The 17,934-nt window shown below is 40.4% G+C and overlaps 1 protein-coding gene across 1 annotated transcript; it reads left to right on the plus strand.

The window, feature by feature from the left end:
* Positions 1-573: 573 nt before the first annotated feature.
* LOC103250340 (sperm acrosome-associated protein 5-like) lies at positions 574-3,208 on the plus strand. The gene is made up of 4 exons (XM_008048925.1): positions 574-783; positions 1,207-1,365; positions 2,843-2,921; positions 3,026-3,208. The coding sequence occupies exons 1-4, from the start codon at positions 627-629 to the stop codon at positions 3,120-3,122; spliced, it is 492 nt and encodes a 163-aa protein (XP_008047116.1). The 5' UTR covers positions 574-626; the 3' UTR covers positions 3,123-3,208.
* Positions 3,209-17,934: the final 14,726 nt, after the last annotated feature.

The following is a 17,934-nucleotide window of genomic DNA, read 5'->3' on the forward strand; positions in this document are numbered from 1 at the left end:
GAAGAAGGGACAGAAAGGAAAGGAACAGGGGAGATAACGAGGCTCCCAAGTCAACGAACAAAGCTGAAGGACAGGCCACGTAGAGTGAACGGCAGTCATTTGATGCTTGGTTAGGAAGCAGAGGTGAAATGAGTGAGAATAAATGGAGGTAAAGAAGGAATACATGTGAGCAAACTTGGGTAATGGTAGCTTGAGTTAGAAAATGGTGACAATATAAGGCCCAGTGTGAGTGAATGTAAGTGGATGAGAGGCAGTGGTAAGTGAATAGGGGGATACAGGCAGAACAAGAATGAAGTGAAAAAGCAAGTCACATATGAGGATGTATGACTGTAACATGGACAGATTCAGTAAATTAGGATGGAGCAGCATAATATGTACAGAGAGGTGAACAAGATCCTCATAATGAGTGCTATAGTTGGAGTTTGTCCCTTCCAAAATTCAAGTGTTGGAAACTTAATCCCCAATGCAACAGTGTTGGGAGGTGGGGCCTTTGGGGAAGTGTTTAGGTTTCTGTGTTCCAGAATCTACCACTTAGACCTTTGCTCATAAAGTCCAGAGTTCCAGAATGTCTCTAATTCTGAATACCACTTGGCGAGTCAGGAGCAAGGAGTTAGCTAGGAGGGCTTATGGGTGTCACAATGCAGGTCCAAGGCACTGTGGTACTGATCTTGGCCACGCTGATGGTTGCCACTGTGGATGCCAAGATCTATGAACGCTGCGAGCTGGCAAAAAAGCTGGAGAAGGCAGGCCTTAACAGTTACAAGGGCTACAGCATTGGAGACTGTGAGATTCCAGTTATCCCAAGTCCCATCCACACCCTAAGCTACCCATCACATTCAAACCCAGGCCCTGTTTGTCATTTATCACCCCTCCAGGGCAGGGCATGATTCCTTTGGTCACTCCCTGACTTGACTGACTGTAATGAGTGGTTTAGCTAAGTCTAATGTCATTATTGCCTTCACAACCATCACTTCCATCTCTACCATCAACACCATCACTACAATCAATATCACCACTATTACCACCATAAATATCATGGCCACCACCATCACTGATATCTCACCAGAATCCCCAACAGCACCACTAACAAACCAAGATCATCACTCTCACAGCTGAGACCACAACCATCCCTGTCCCTTCCTCATCCCATCCTTCCCTATTCCCAAACTCTATGCCTACCTCCTTCTTCCCCTCTTTCTGCTCCAGGGCTGTGCATGGCTCACTATGAGAGTGGCTTTGACACCTCCTTCGTGGACCACAATCTTGATGGCAGCAGTGACTATGGCATTTTCCAGCTGAACTCTGCCTGGTGGTGTGACAATGGTGTTACACCCACCCAGAACCTCTGCCAAATGCATTGTCAAGGTAAGGCAGCACTGGGGACACTGAAGCCCTGCCTGACTCCACGTTCCCACACACAGAGGGTAAGACTGTCTAAGCCATAGTCTTCTGCAATGAGCACCAAAATGATGGTGGGGGGAGTGATGGGGAAAGGATGATGTCTCTAACAGCCTAGGTTAGAGACACCATCCTGTATCATTACCCAGACTACACTGAGAGGGTATTTAGGTCAGAAGAACTCAAAGCTCCCAACCCTCATTCAGAATGGACACTGCAGTTTTCTGAGACTCAGGAAACAGGAAACTTAGTGCCATGTGGAATAGACTGTCCTGATTTGGACTTGAGGTTGCCCAGACTCTGAAAAAAGAAGCAGATATCTGGTTGTAGAAACAGAAACAGGCTACTTTCATGCAGAAACCTCCAAGCAGAAATGAGAAATGAGAGAACGTTCCAGATAAGAGTATGGTATTGTTGAAGACAAAATAGAATAACAGTTGAAGTTGTTCGGTGTTGGCCAAAATGGTGGTTGAAGTTGTCCGTTATGGCCAACACAGGCCATAATGGAGACTGAGGTTATTTGAGACCAGCCCAAATGGAGACTGAGGTTGTGCAAGTCCTGCCAACATGACAGAAGTGGTCACTCAGGATAGGCCAGCTTAAAAATTGAAGTTGTCCAGGGTAACATGAATAATGAGTTTTTTTTCAAGACTAGCTAAAATGAAGGTTAAGTTTGTTCAGTTTGAGCCAACATGGAAGTTGAAGTAGTCCAGGAGTAGCTAAAATGGAGGTTGATGTCTTGGACCAGTCAACATGGAGGCTGAAGTTATTCATAATCCATTAAAATGGCAGTTGAGGTTGTTCAGGACTAGTCAACATGGTGGTTGCGATCATTAATGACTAGCCAAGTGGCAGTTAAGGTCACCCTGGTCCAGCCAGCATGGAAGATGAGATCATCTAGAATCAGGAACCATGAAGGCTGAGGTTGAACAGGGCTAGAGATTCAGGTCATTCATAACCAGTCAAAATGGGAGTTGAGTTTATCTAAGACCTGGAAACATAGTATTTGAAAGTCACCAGGACTGACCAACATGGCAATTGAGTAACTTCACAACTAGCCAACTTGGTGGTTCAGGTCATCTCAGACGAGTCAGCATTGCAGTTGAAATCATTCATGACCAGACGAAATGGCAGTTGAAGTCATTGAGAACTGGCTGACATGGAGTTTGAGGTTGTCCAGGACCCACCAGAGACTGAGGTTATTCAGAACCAGCCAACATGACTGTCAAGATAATCCATGATCAGGCAATGTGTGTTAAGATTATACAGAACCAGTCAACATGGTGGTTATAATTCATAACCAGCTGACAAGAGGTCATCAAGAATCAGCCAATGTAGTGGTTGAGGCTTTCAAACCCCAAAGAACCCAGAACCCCTAGGCCCTCCATACACTGTCACTCTTTCCTAAATGCACCAGATCACCACATCCCTCTCTTCCCCTTAGACCTGCTCAATCGCCATATTCTGGATGACATCATGTGTGCCAAGCGAATCATAGCCTCACAGAGTGGTATGTCTGCCTGGTAAGTTCATTGGGATGGCCTGGACCATGGGCAGCAAGAGATAGTGGCACTGCTACCCCATCAACCTGTTCACTTCATCCTCCATCCTTCCTTTCATTTCCCAGGAATTCGTGGAAGGAGCACTGCTCTGGCCATGATTTATCTGAATGGCTCAAAGGGTGTGATATGCGTGTGAAAACTGACCCAAAAATTAATTCATGACTCCAAGGCCCAGTGATAGAGATTTTCCTTTCCTTTCTTTTCTTTCTTTTGTGGTTGTAATAAAGGATGGTATCTATAAACAATGCAAGAGATGCTCTGATGCCTGACTCTCTTCATTTTTCCAACGCCTGAAGGTACTCCTATCCAGTCACTTCCTCCATGTATTCAAAGCTCTGATTAAGAATTCCAGATCACTCGGGGTGGAGTGGGAGGAGAGGATAGTGTAGTGATTAAGAACATATGTTCTAACCCAGGCCCACATGGAGGCTTAGAGTGACATAAGCAGATGTATTTTTTAAAAATAGCATATGTTCTCCTGGGTTTAAATACCATCTCTACCACTTACTAGCTGTGTTGTCGTGGAAAAGGCATGTGATTTCTCTCTGTGCCTTAGTTTCCTCATCTGTAAAATGAGGATGATAATGATAGTAACTACCTCATGGGGTTATTTGGAGGATTCAGTGAATTAATATTTATAAAGCACATAAAGTGTTTGGTGCATAAGACAGTTGGAGTAGGACGGGGTATGAAGATTGGCTTCTTCGTGCGCCTGTAGTTCCAGCTACTTGGAAGGTGGAGGCAGAAGGATCGCCGGAGCTCAGCAGGTCGAGGCTGCGGTGGCCGGGAGCGGCCACTGCACTCCAGTCTGGGCGACAGAGTGAGACTCCAACTCAAAAAACAAAAAATTGGCTTCTTATAAAAAGAATCACTCTCAGTTGAGGTCACTACAGGGTCTTTATTTAAGGCAAATACATCTCTTCAGGGAAGCATGAATCCAATAGGATTCTTCTTACACAGGAAACTCAGTGGGACTTAGGATTTTAAAGTATTTACATTCTCTCACATCCTCCCACATTCCTCCACATATCACCATTCTCCCAGCCCCTGCACCCCCCATTCATTATTAAAGTTCTAATTTTCAAATGACAGACTGGGGATTTAGACAAAGCATTCAATGGATGCAAGGTAATAATTTCTTTTTTACAGAATGCCTGGGTTTCAGTTTATGTCTTGTACAGAGAATTTAGGAATTTAAGCTTGTCGTTCTTTCTCTTTGCATTGGCCAGCCCCACTAGAGGCAACCACTCCCATGAGGAAGCAGTCCTTCATGTTCTTTGTAGACTTTGGTTGGGGGGTGCATACTCAAGTACCCAAAACCTTACTTTCAGTGTTCGCTTCACCCAAGATAAGCACAGATGGTCATGAAAACAGCCAGATGCCATTGCGTGCCAAGGAACGCCCAAGCCCCCTTCCTTAATGCTAACTGGGTTTCCCCTGCCTTCAGCCCCAACCAGCCTAGCTAATCAAATCTCACATCTCCCTGAGGGTCCATCAAGGGTGCCATCACTTTGGGTACTGATTTCTGGATGTGAGAGTTATTAATCAAAAGCAGCAGAAATAAACTCTGGTGAGTTTAAGTCAAAAATGGATCTTCTAAAAGCCTATCAGGTAGTTCACAGGATTTCTGAAAAGGCTACATGATCAAGTTCAGAAGTAGGGCAGGTGCACACATAGAAACACAGACTAAACTTGCCCACAGAACAGGCTGGAGCAGAAATGCTGGTGTTTATCAAGTTTTGCTACTTGTGGAAACTGGATTTGATGTCCTAGTGTTGTTTTCTTTACATTGTTCTGATTATGCATTCTTTCTAATAATTTGTAACCTTTAGAGTATATTTTAAATTGTTGTACCTTTCGTGGTTATCTTTAAATCTGTAACTTCATATCATTTGATAAACCCTTTTGTTCTTACAGATGACACATACTCCCCATTATAAGAGATGACAAAACAAATTTTTTTTTTTGAGTTGGAGTCTCACTCTGTCGCCCAGACTGGAGTGCAGTGGCCACTCCTGGCCACTGCAGCCTCGCCTTCTGGGCTCCGGCGATCCTTCCGCCTCAGCCTTCCAAGTAGCCGAAATTACAGGCATGTGCTACCACGCCCGGCTGATTTTTTGATTTATTGTAGAGATGAGGTCTCACTGCCCAGGCAAGTCTCGAACCCGCAGGCTCAGGCAATCCATTCACCTCAGCCTCCCAAAGGCGCGGGATTACAGGCTGAGCCACCGAGCCCAGCCAAATATTCTTAATAGTAGATATATTGGTATTAAATTTGGAAACATACAGGGGTGTCAAAAATGTATACACGTTTTAAGTATGGTATTCACTCAAAAGATGGCATTATCAAATGAATGCTTGCATTACCATGCAACAGGCAGGACAGTCAAAGAAAATGGTGGAAGCACAGTTGAGCAAACATCATACTACACATTGCTACCATAATTTAGTTCAACTTTGAAAAGTAATACATAGATAACATCTCTTAAAATGTGTATACATTTTTGGCACTCCCTGTATTTCCCTTGTATTATTTCTAAGGACTATGCTTACTGAAACTAATTGATTTAGGTTTCCCTTGATACCTGTGCCCAGATTTATGATGAGGTTTAGCTTCCAGCAGACAGCTCTCATATATTCAAAGCCTCAAAATATTTCAGTCTTGATGTAAAATGATCTTTCAATTTACACCCATGATACAATTACAAAGGTCGATATTTTTGCTTCAGGACCTTGGATTTTGCTATTCCTTCTGCCTGGAATGTTCTTCCCCCACTATAGCTGGTGCCTCATTTTCAAGTCTAAGCTCAATTGTCATGTCCTCAGAAAAGCTCAACCTGCTGGGCTCAGGTTATCTTTCTGCCCCAGCCTTCCAAGCAGCTGGAACTACAGGTGTGTACTGCCACACCCAGTTGATTTTTTGCTTTATGGTAGAGATGAGGTCTCGAACCCTTGGGCTCAGGCAATCCTCTCACCCCTGCCTCCCAAAGTGCTGGGATTACAGGTATGAGCTACATACCTACCTTCTCTGAGTTCTTTAATCCATGCTGAGCTTTGACTCCTGGAAAATTTGTCTCATGTTCAGGACACACATAGGGTTTCTCTCCTATGTGAGTTCTCTGTTGCTAAATGAGTGTTTGCTTCTCTCTGAAGGCTCTACTACACTTATCACATTCACAAGGTTTCTCTCCTCTGTGAGTTCTTTGATGTATAATGAGATATGATTTCTGGAATAAATCTTTCTCACATACATTATACTCGTAGGGTTTCTCTGCAGTGTGAACTCTGATGAATAATGAGGTATGATTTCTGGAAGACAACTTTATCACATTCATTGCATTCATAGGCTTTCTCAAATTTTTCTCTCGTGTGAGCTCTCTGGTGTAACATGAGATATGATTTCCAGGAGAAGACTTTTCCACATATATTACAGCCATGAGTTTTTCTCCTGTGAATTTTCGGATAAGCACTGAGGCTCAGCTTAAAGTGAAGGTTTTCCACAATCTGAACACACATAAGGTTTCTCTCCTGTATGAGTTTGTTGATGTCTACGCAGTGCTGACCTCCCTCTGAAGGATTTGCCACATTCATTACATGCAAAAGGTTTCTCTCCTGTGTGTGTTCTCTGATGTACACTGAGGTGTGCCTTTTGGCTGAAGGTTTTTCCACATTCGTAACATTCATAGGGCTTCTCTCCAGTGTGAGTTCTATGCACAATGAGCTTTACCTTTTCTTGAAATGTTTTGCCGCACTCATTGCATACATATGGTTTTCACCTGTATGCATTCTTTGGTGTATATACAGTGTTGTTTTCTCTCTGAAGGATTTGCCTCACATATCACACTCAAATACTTGTCTCCTGTGTGCCTCCTCTGATGTATACTGAGGTGTGCTTTCTTGTTGACCACTTTTCTGCATTCTGAACCTTCGCAAAATTTCTCTCCTTTATAAGTGTTCTGATGAACAATAAGGAATGAATTCTTACTGGGGCATTTTCTACACTCAGGATATTCATAGGTTTTCTCCAGCTTGAGTCATATTGTGCTGAACAACAGATAGATTACAACCTTTCCCATGTGCATTATAGCCATAGGATTTCATCCCATTATTTTTCTCATGCCTGCCAGGAATTAGTAATTTCCCACATCCATTACACTCATGACATTTCTGAGCTGCAAAGCTTCTATTATAACTGAGTAACCTAAATTATCCTTAAAACTTTTCCCATATGAATCATTCCATATAGGGTATGTGTACTGAAGACACTACCCATGTGCTCTGAGGAAGTGGATTTACGAATCCGTCACATTTATAACCTCTTTCCTTCGTCATGCTTTCCTTGTTAATATACATAGCTCACCTCAAGTGTCTGTTATGGTCTCCTACTGCCTTTTTAGTTTGTCATCAGTTTGCCAGAGTCCTAGAAAAAAAAAGGACTGATAAACCATACTATACCCTGTGAATTCACCTTTGTCAGAATCAGGCCTCTGGTGGAGTTGACTTTTTTTCTTTTAAGTCTATATACCAGTCAGAAAGAAATTCCAAGTACATTTCTTTCACATGCTGAGCTTGAGGGGAAAACAACTCAAGTTGCTCTAATAGAAATTGAGACAGGAAAGTACCAATAAATATAAGTGACTTTGGTTGTTTAAGAAAAATACCTTAAACTGGGAAGAGAAGGTAAAAATAGGTTTAGGGAACCGTGAGTAGGAAAAGGAGAGATTGGAAGGATAGTAGAACCAGCACTTAGGGGGAGAGGGACTCAGAACAAAAAGAGCCTTTCAGGAAAGCTGAAAACAATTGAAGTGATCAAAAGAATAAGCAGAAGGATTAGGCCAGATTATGGTGAGGCTAGTTCCTCGTTGCCTCCCTCCAATATTACTATGAGACAGTAACTCACAAAACTAACAATTTGGAGTTAGAAACAAAAGTTCATAACCTTTAGGAAGATATTTCAAAGATGTCCAGTCCTCACTAACCTACTGGATTCTTTCTCTCATCATCTCCCACCTGCTCACTTCTTACTTGCCTGTACAACTTGAACTTGGGATTTCTCTCTCTGTAACCCAAAGCATTTCCTTCTTCAAAGAGTTACTCACATCTGGTTTGGTCACAGATTACCCTGTAATGGAAAATGACACAAGAATTGGGTACCTCTGTATGAGCTTCAGAGTCTCAAAAAATGAGGAAAGTACATGTTAATGAGGGTAAATTTCACATGGGAGATGAAAATACAATCACTTTGTTCAGTCTAAAAGGGATCAAGAATCTTTAATCCCTAGAACCTAAGATCAAAGTATTGAGGAACTTCAGAGATGAAAAGTTATTTTACTGGGTACTCTGTGAAGTACTCAGGGAAGGCACCCTTACCCACGGAGACCAGATGGCTACAGTTCTCTAGCACCACATCTCTGTACAGAGTTCCCTGAGTAGGATCCAGTAAATTCCTCTCCAGAGTGAAATCCACAGCCACATCTTTGAATGACATTGATCCCTGTAATTTCAAACTTCTGTTCAATTGGTTTGGCAGAAATTAAAGTGATAATATTTTTTAAGATAACAGGAGTATTCTTCAGAGATAATCTACTGTTTAATCATTTCAAAGAAGCCTTTTCCAGGGAGCTCTCATACACTGTTGGTGGGAATATAAGCTAATTCAGCCCCTGTGGAAAGCAGTTTGGAGATTTGTCAAAGAACAAAAAATAGACTTATCATTTGACTGGGAAATCCCACTACTGGATATATGCCCAAAGAAACATAAATCAGTCTAACAAAAAGACCTGCATTCATATGTTTATCGTAGCACTATCCACGATAGCAAAGACACAGAACCAGCCATTTCTATTACATTCAAGAACAGGCAAAAATAATCTATGATGATAGAAATCAAAAAGTGGTTATCCGAGAGTCAAGAGATAGTGATTGAAAGTGGAATGAAGGAGGCTTCATTTCCTGCTGATTGATCCAGGTACTGACTAAACAGGTGTTTTCACATGGCAGAAGTTCATGAAAATGTGTACTTCATATACTTTTCTCCATGTGCTATGCTTCAATAAAAGGTCAACTCAAAAGATTTTTACTTGTTATATTTCCATAAAACATTTTTTAATATAGTAAGACAAAGATTTAAAATCCCCACATAAAGAGCAATGTGTGTAAAATTTAAAATCCAATTCATAAAAGAAATACAAGAAGGAAAAAATTATGAAAAGATACTCAACCTCACTGACGAATAAACACAAACAAAAGAAATGAGATATTTTCAGTTGTCAAATGGCAAGAACTAAAACCATGACAAGAGGATTAGAAAGAGTATTTTCATTTATTAGTAGAGAAGGTGTCACCTTGTACTAACTTTTCAAAAAGCAATTTGGCAGTCTATGAATGTTCAAACCAGACATTCTAGAAATGCTCACCATTGTATACAAAGACAGATGACAAGAGATATCATGGCCACACTGTAACAGAAATTACACAGAAATCCTTAAATATGGGGCTGATTAATAAATCATGGTACATGTATGCAAGAGAAAAATACGCAGTTGTTAAAAATATCTCTATGTCTTGATACTGAAATATCTTCCATCAACAAGTTTTAATTGCATAGGTACTATCCCACCTATGCTGGTGATCTACTGTACAGCCCCATGCCATTTGCTTATCCACGCTGGAGCTCAGCTTCCTCATCTGTAAGATGTCAATAATAATGGTACCTGCTTTATAGGGTTATTGTGAGAAGTAGGAGTGATCATGCATATGAAATGCTTAATACAATGTCAGTGCAGTGGAAACTCAGTATATGTTGGCTCCTGTTCTGATACTTCTATTATCAGCAGCAGCAGCATTCGTGTTATTATCTTCATCATTTGTATTATCACCATTACTACTACTACTACCATTATCAATATTATTCTGTAAAGAGCAAATAGGGAATTGCAAAACAGTTTGACAAAATGAGCAAATTTTAACAAAAGTTGTTAACTATGTATGAGCATGTAAATATAAAGAGAAAGAACAAGGGTGGAGAGAGTTGTATAGGCAAAAATTAACCAAATTCATCAGAAATTGGTTATCTGGAATAAGTGGTAATATGAGATCATGAGTTAATTTCCCTTTTAGATTGTATATTCCTCAAGAGTTTGTATATTCCTACAGAGTATATCACTTCTATATATTGATCTTCACAACAACCATACAAGGTAGATATTATCATCATCATCATCATCATCACCCCATTTTACAGTTAAAGAAACTAAGGCACAAAAAGGTTAGGTGCCTTGCCTAAGCTCACAAAACTGTTAAGTTCAGTTTGACTCCAGAATCTGTGCTCTTAACCACTGTACAATACTGCTTCCTTGCTTCTAGTTGTCCTAACATAGGTGGCAGGGAGGGGGAGAAGAAATACAAACTTATCTGGAACTTAGTCATGTCTGACTGTTCTGGAGAGAGACAGCAAAGGCCTAAGCTAAAAGGCAGAGCTGTTGAGAGGTGGGAGAAGAAAATAGAAGAGTTGTGGATAGCAAGGAGCAAATACCCAGATGAAAAGTTTACCAAATCACCAGACCAGAAATCCACAAGTGCCGGCTGGTAAAATGGCCACTCTATAGCCAAGAAATAGGAAAGTACATTTGTTTTCCCCAAATGGATCCCCATCACGCAACAACACAGCCCTGTCATGGACTTCATAGTCCACCCAACACTCACCTCCACAATCCCCCATTGCTGACTCCAGAGACTGATCCCCTATCACACATTGCACAGACCCCACATCACTTATCCTACAGACCCCTTTGCTCAACCCACGGATCCCTCATTGACCAGACTCCCATCACTCATTTTACAGCCCTGCACCTGAGACTCTCATTACTCACCTCAGAGACCCTCACTTATGTATTTACTGAGTAAACTCACATCTTTAGAGAGCCCATACCCACCACATGTCTCCACCCACAGGCCCCCCACCCTCTTACTTCCACTCTGCGTGAACCCTTTGCCCTCCTTCATTCCCTGCTCTGATGTTAAAATTTGAATTCTTATTCTGGTAAAGTCCCCTTGGTGTTTCCAAAATCGGCCAAAACATTCTCTGACAACCACTGTCTTTAACCTTTACCCCACCCCAAGTCCTGCCAGTCACTATACTTGTTCATGTGCAGCAACCCTTCCTGAAGCCATCTGGGCTAGCAACCAAAATTGTTTTGTGTTTGTTTTTTTAGTTTATGGATTTAAAATTTTTTTAATTGACACTTAATAATTGCAATACTTTCGGGGTGCAGAGTGATATTTCAATACATGTATCCAACGTGTAATAATCAAATCAGGGTAATTCGTGTGTCCATCATCTCAAGCATTTGTCATTGATGTTGGGAAAATTCAAAGTCCTCTCTTAAAGCTATTTGAAAATGTTCAATAAATTCTTGCTAACTATAGTCATTCAACAGTGCTATAGAACACTAGAATTTTTGTCCCCAAACCACAATGATTGTACATATTTGGCTGGCAGGAAAAATGGCCACACAAATAAACCAGATTGTCAACAGACATCATTACAGCCTTTGCCATTCTGTACAGCAGAGAACTATGTCTCTTAAAGTTTGGAAAAGATAGGATTTCAAGAGGAATTTGAAAACTTGATGATAAGAGTGGGGCCCTTTCTGCAAAGGCTAGTGATGGGCAAATGATGCACTTGGGAGCTGGTATGTAAATATTTAGAGTTGAGAACCACAATCCCCCTCCATGGGGAGATATGACTTCAGAGATGGGGGTGGGGGTTTAAATGGTATGTTCCTCCTTGGGAACTATTACCAGGGAGAAGGGAAGCAAAGCCGGGAGTGAGACATTCCTCTATAGATCACTACTCTAAGGAGAAGAGAAAGTGTGGGGGCAGTAGTCCTCTCAAGAAAATAACACTAGTGAGATAAAACACTATTGGGCTGGTTGTGATGCAGGCCCGGGTTGGTATAGTCCTCTGTGAGAGATACCACTGATTCAAATGCGGGGGGGGGGGGGCTGTGATACAATTCTGTCTTCAGAGAAAGACACGTGAAGAAAGTGACACTGGTAAACAAAGAAGCAGGGAGAGTCAGAAAGAGAAGCCCATGGAGAAAGGGGCATGGGTGAGGTGTGATCTTAGTTGGAGACTGGGTTAAATGCAGGACATATGCCCTGCCCCGCCAACCCCCTGTTAATGACTGTTTTCTGACTAGAAGGATGACCCTAGGCCAAGACCAACTGGGCCCAGTCAAAATACCCTTGGAGTCCGGGCATGGTGGCTCAAGCCTATAATTCCAGCATTTTGGGAGGTCGAGGCAGGTGAATCACTTCAGGCCAGAAGTTTGAGACCGGCCTGGGCAACATAGGGAGACCTCGTCTCAATTTTTAAAAAAATTAAACTAGCCAGGCATGGTGGCCCGTGCCTGTAGTACCAACAACTCGGGAGGATGAGGCAAGAGAATCACCTGAGCCCAGGAGGTTGAGGCTTCCGTGAGTCATGATCATGCCACTGTACCCCAGCCTGATTGACAGAGTGAGTCTCTATTCAAAAGGAAAAAATGCCCTTGGAGATATGCACACCTGAGTATTCTAGGCAGTTACTAACAGTAAACATCTTTGTTTCTGCTTCTTTGCACGTAATGCTATTGCTTGTGGCTTGCTCCCTTTCCCACGCTGAGGGTATATAATCTCTCCCCGGGTCTACTGGAGTGCAGAAAGCTTTGTACTGACCGGTAGCCATTGGTTCCTGCCTGTAAGTCATAATAAACCCATGTCTTTGCCAACCTGTCCTCTGGGTGATTTCTTTGGTATAGGTAAATATTACATAAGCACCCTAATTTGGGGTTGCCCCATACAGAGACTAAGTGAGAAACCATACAGACCTGATGGTGACCTTGCTGGGCCTACATTCCTTCCTCCTCCTGAGGACCTGCTGCAGACATATTTGGGAGGGTGAGATGCCAGGATCCCAGTCCCAGCTCAGGGCCTCCCTAAGGCCTGGGGGAACAAACAGGAGACAGACAGTGCTCAGGTTCTGGACCTCAAACACTCTACCCTATTAAACACACTCTACCACTTGATGAAGAGAAAGACAAAATGCTTGGAACAACTAAGAAGATGAGTCTTTTCAGACTACAGGAAAAACTTTCATTAATGAGGAACATTCCAAAGACAAGGAAGGAGATCTGGGGTTTTAAAGGGACAGGTAAGCAAAGGAGTCATTCTTGAGTCACGATGGAGATAGATCTTATCTCAGAATACGCAAATTCAGTGGGAACTGCTATGGACTGAATTGTGTTGTCCTCCCTCCCCCGCAAAAAAAAAAAATGTGTATAATGAAACTCTAACCTCCAATCTGAAGGTATTTGAAGATGGGGCCTTTGGAATGTAATTAGGCTATAAGAGGTCATGAGGGTGGGGCTGTGATTCAATAGGATTAGTGCTCTCATAAGAGACACTTGAGAGCTTTCTCACTCTCCATTTGCACATAAAAGAGATCATGTGAGAAAACAACAAGAAGGTAGCTGTCTGCAAGTCTTCATCTTGGACTTGCCAGCCTTAAGAACTGTGAGAAATACATTTCCTGTCGTTTAAACCACCCAATCTGTAGTATTTTGTTTTGGCAGCCCAAGCAAATTAATACAGAGACTTTTGCCAGTTAGCTGTTTGCTGAAACACAAAAAGGTAGGGAGGATTTTATAACCATCATTGTTTTCCAGGAGCACAAAACTCACTCAGATATTAAGTAACACTCACCTCCATTCAAGCTCACTCTGCCGCTCATGGCTCCAATTCCTTCCCACTCTACCAATCATTCAAATCTACTCTTTCCACTGTGCTCCAAATTTCCCCCCATTCAATCACACTGTTATTCACTTCCATTCACTCTGCTTCATGACCACCATTCACACACACTGTGCCCCCATATGAACACCCTCTTGTTGTGGTAAAATACACATAACATGAAAATTACTATTTTAACCATTTAAAGTATACGATTCAGTGTCATTTAGTACACTCACAATGGTGTGCAACCATTAACACTAATTCCAGACCATTTTCATCATCCCAAAAGGAAACCTTATACCCATTAAGCAATCATTCCCCATTGCCCCATACCCCTAGCGCCTGGCTACCACTTACTGCTTTCTGTTACTATGGATTTGCCTACTATGAGTATTTCTTATAAACAGAATAATACACTGTGAGGTAATTGTCCAGACATTGACTCTTTCCCCCCTATATCTGGCTTCCTTCTGTCCCTCCCTAAGGGAGTAGCCTCTAGCCAACACTGGTCTCTGTAGGATATGCGTATTCCCAGTAGTGAGTCATAAGAGTGCAGGTAATTGAGCAGAATTAAGAATAATGTGGGCAGCACCCTTACACACTGTGAGTGTAAACACCAGGTAGCAAGTTGAACAATTAAGTGCTTGACTATAAAACTGCTTGCTGTACTGTCCCAAGGTGCAGGCAGATTCTTTATTCACCAACCAGCCGTCATCCGTGCCTCCTATAAGTTCTTATAAGCCAATATCTTTTCCTGCTGGATCTCTGGATGACTTTTTTGGAATATGCAAAGAACCTTACATGCAAGCCCTCTTAGATTTGGGGTTGCTGCATTACGTAGACTATGTAGTCTTTTGTGTCTGGCTTCCTTCACTTAGCATGACGTCTTCAAGGTTCATATATATGGTTGCATATAACAGTACTTCATTCCTTTTTAAGGCTAAATAATACTCCATTGTGTAGGTATACTGCACCACATTTGGTTTACCCACTCATAAGTTGATAGATGTTTGAATTGTTTCCACATTTTGGCTATTGTGAATAGTGCTGCTGTGAGCATGCATGTATAAGAAAACAACTGTTTTCAATTATATTTGGTATATAACTAGGAGTAGAATTGCTGGGTCATATGATATTCCTATGGCTAACTTTTGAGGAACCACCAAACTGTATTCAACAGTAGCTGCACTATTTTACTTTCCCATCAGCAGCGTATGAGGGTTCCAATTTCTCCACATCCTCTCCAATACTTGTTATTTTCTGGTTTTTGTTTTTGTTTATTGTAGCCATCCTCGTAGATGTGAAGTGGTATCTCATTGTCTTTTTGGCTTGCATTTCCCTGATAACTAATGACAAATCTTTTCATATGCTTATCGACCATGTGTATATCTTCTTTGGAGGAATATCTATTTAAGTCTTTTGTCCAGTGTTAAATGGGTTTTTTGTCTTTTCATTGTTAGGTTAGTTGTAAGAATTCTTTTTTATATTCTGGATACTAAACCCTTTTTGATATATAATTACTAAATGCTTATCAGATTACAACTTTTCCCATTCTCCGGATTGTCTTTTCATGCTCCTAATAATGTCCTTTGATGCACAAAAGTTTTCCATTTTGATGAAGTCCAATTATTCATTTGTATTTTGTTCCTTAGGCTTTTGGCATCTTATCTAAGAAACCATTGCCATATCAACAAGGGTGCCTGAACGAAGCATATTTGTATACCTAACCTTTAACTGTACCCCACAATATCATAATAAAAAATATTGATAAAAAAAAGAAACCATTGCCAAATCCAAAGTTATGAACATATGCTACATTTTCTTCTAAGAACGTTATAGTTTTAGTTCTTATATTTAGGTATTTGATTCATTTTGAGTTAATTTTTATATATGATATGAGGTCAGGGTTCAACTTCATTCTTTTACATGTGGATATCCAGTTTTCCCAGCACTATTTGTTGAAGAAACTATTCTTTCCCCCATAAATACTCTTGGCACCCTTGCAAAAATCATTTGAACTGTATGAGTTTATTTCTGGACTTTCAATTATATTCCCAATTGATCTGTATGTTTATCCTTGCACCAGCATCACACTGTTTTGATTACTGCCTTTGTAGTAAGTTTTAAAATCAGGAAGTGTTAAGTCTTCCAATTTTTTTCTTCTTTTTCAATATTGTTTTGGCTTTTGGGGATCCCTTGCAATTCCCTATAAATTTTAGAGTTCACTTTTCCCTTTCTGAAAAAAAGGGCCTTTGAGATTTTGATAGAAATTACATTGAATATGTAGATTGCATTGGGGAGTACTGCCAGCTTAACAATGTTAAGTCTTCCAATCCATGGATACTAGATGCCTTTCCTTTTATTTGGGTCTTCTTTAATTTCTGTGAGCAATGTTTTTATGCTCTTCAGTGTAAAAGTCTTACATCTGCCTGGCTAATTTTATTTCTCAGTATTTTATTTTTTATCTTATTGTAAATATAATTTTTAAATTCTCTCTTTGGATTTTTCATTGACAGTGCATAGAAATACAATTGTTTTGCATGCTGATCTTGTATTCTGCCATTTTGCAGAGTTTATGAGTCCTAATAGTTTTTTGTGAATTCTTTAGGATTTTCTATATGTAAAATTATATATATCATCTGGGAATAGAAATGGTTTTACTTTCTTTCCAATTCTGGTAACTTTAATTTATTTTTCTTGTCTAAAAATTTCTCTGGCTAGAACTTTGACTAAAATATTTAATAGATGTGACAAAGTAGGCATTCTTATATTGTTCTTAATCTTAGGGGACCACTTCTTCAGTCTTTCACTACTGAGTATGATGTTAGTTTGGGGTTTTCCATAAATACTTTTATCAGATTGAGAAAGTTCCCTTCTACCTAGTTTATTGAGTATTTTACCATAAAAAGATGTTGAATGTTGTCAAAATTTTTTCTGCATCACTAAGATAATCATGTGGGGTTTCTTCATTCTGTTAACATGGTGTATTAGAGAGACTGATAATTACATGTTGAACCACCCTACTTGGGATTAATCCCACATGGTCATGGTATATAATCTTTTAATATGCTTCTGGGTTCACTTTATCGTATTTTGTTAAGGATATTTGCATCTATATGCATAAGAGGCATTGGTCTGTGACTTTCTTTTCTTTTGATAGCTCTGTGTGGCTTTAGTATCAGGGTAATTCTGAGCTTACAGAATTAATTAGAATATATTCCTCGTCCTTTTTTTTTTTTTTTTTTGCAAGACTTTGAAAAGGATTGGTGTTAATGTTTCCTTAAAAGTTTAGTAGGGGGCCGAGCATGGTGACTCATGACTGTAATTCCAGCATTTTGGGAGGCCAAGGTGGGAGGATTCTTGAGTCCAGGAGTTCGAGGCCAGCCTAGGCAACATAGTGAGATCTTGCTTCTACCAAAAAAAAAATTAGCAGGCTGTGGTGACACATACAGGTAGTCCCAGCTACTCAAGAGGCTTAGGTGGGAGGATCACCTGAGCCCAGGAAGTCGAAGCTGCAGTGAGCTATGATTGTGCCACTGCATTCCAGCCTGGGTGATAGACTGAAACTGGTTCAAAAAAAGTTTAGTAGTGTTCTGGAATTTCTTTATAAGGAGATTTTGCATTATTGATTCAATTTATTTCATTGTTATAGGTCTATTTGTCATTCCTATTTCTTCTTGAGCCAGTTTTGGTAGTTTGTGTGTTTCCTGGAATTCTTCCATTTCATCTTGGTTATATGACTTGTTAACATACAATTATTCATACTATTCTCTTATGATCTTTTTTATTTCCGTAAAATCAGTAGTAATATTCCCATTTTCACTTCTGCTCTTAGTAACTTGAGTCTTATCTCTTTTTTCCATAGCCAGTCTAGCTAACGTTTTATCAATTTTGTTGTTATTTTCAAAGAACAAAATTTTGGTTTCACTGATTTTCTCCACTGTTTTTCTATTTGCTACTTTGTTTATCTCTTCTCTGATCTTTATTCTTTCTTTCTGCTAGATTGAGTCTAACTTGCTCTTCTTTTTCTAGTTCCTTAAGGCATAAAATTAGTTTATTGATTTGAGATCTTTTTTAATGTAGGCATTGAACTTTTTTAGCCCCCTTTTCCATCCTTTTCTCCTTTTCCTTTTGGAAGAGCAAATTTTGAAAGTGAACAAAAGTTTCCTGTTGTATTAACAGTGGAACTTCTAAGTTT

Source organism: Carlito syrichta, unplaced genomic scaffold (assembly GCF_000164805.1).
Source record: "Carlito syrichta isolate Samal-C Ts95f unplaced genomic scaffold, Tarsius_syrichta-2.0.1 Scaffold50662, whole genome shotgun sequence".
Taxonomy (NCBI): domain Eukaryota; kingdom Metazoa; phylum Chordata; class Mammalia; order Primates; family Tarsiidae; genus Carlito; species Carlito syrichta.

Excerpts from the sequence above, each read along its gene's own strand:
- LOC103250340 (XM_008048925.1), top strand. The coding sequence starts at position 627 with ATGGGTGTCACAATGCAGGTCCAAGGCACTGTGGTACTGATCTTGGCC. Across the intron at positions 784-1,206 it reads GGGCTACAGCATTGGAGACT|GGCTGTGCATGGCTCACTAT; the intron begins GTGAGATTCCAG and ends TTTCTGCTCCAG. Across the intron at positions 1,366-2,842 it reads CTGCCAAATGCATTGTCAAG|ACCTGCTCAATCGCCATATT; the intron begins GTAAGGCAGCAC and ends TCTTCCCCTTAG.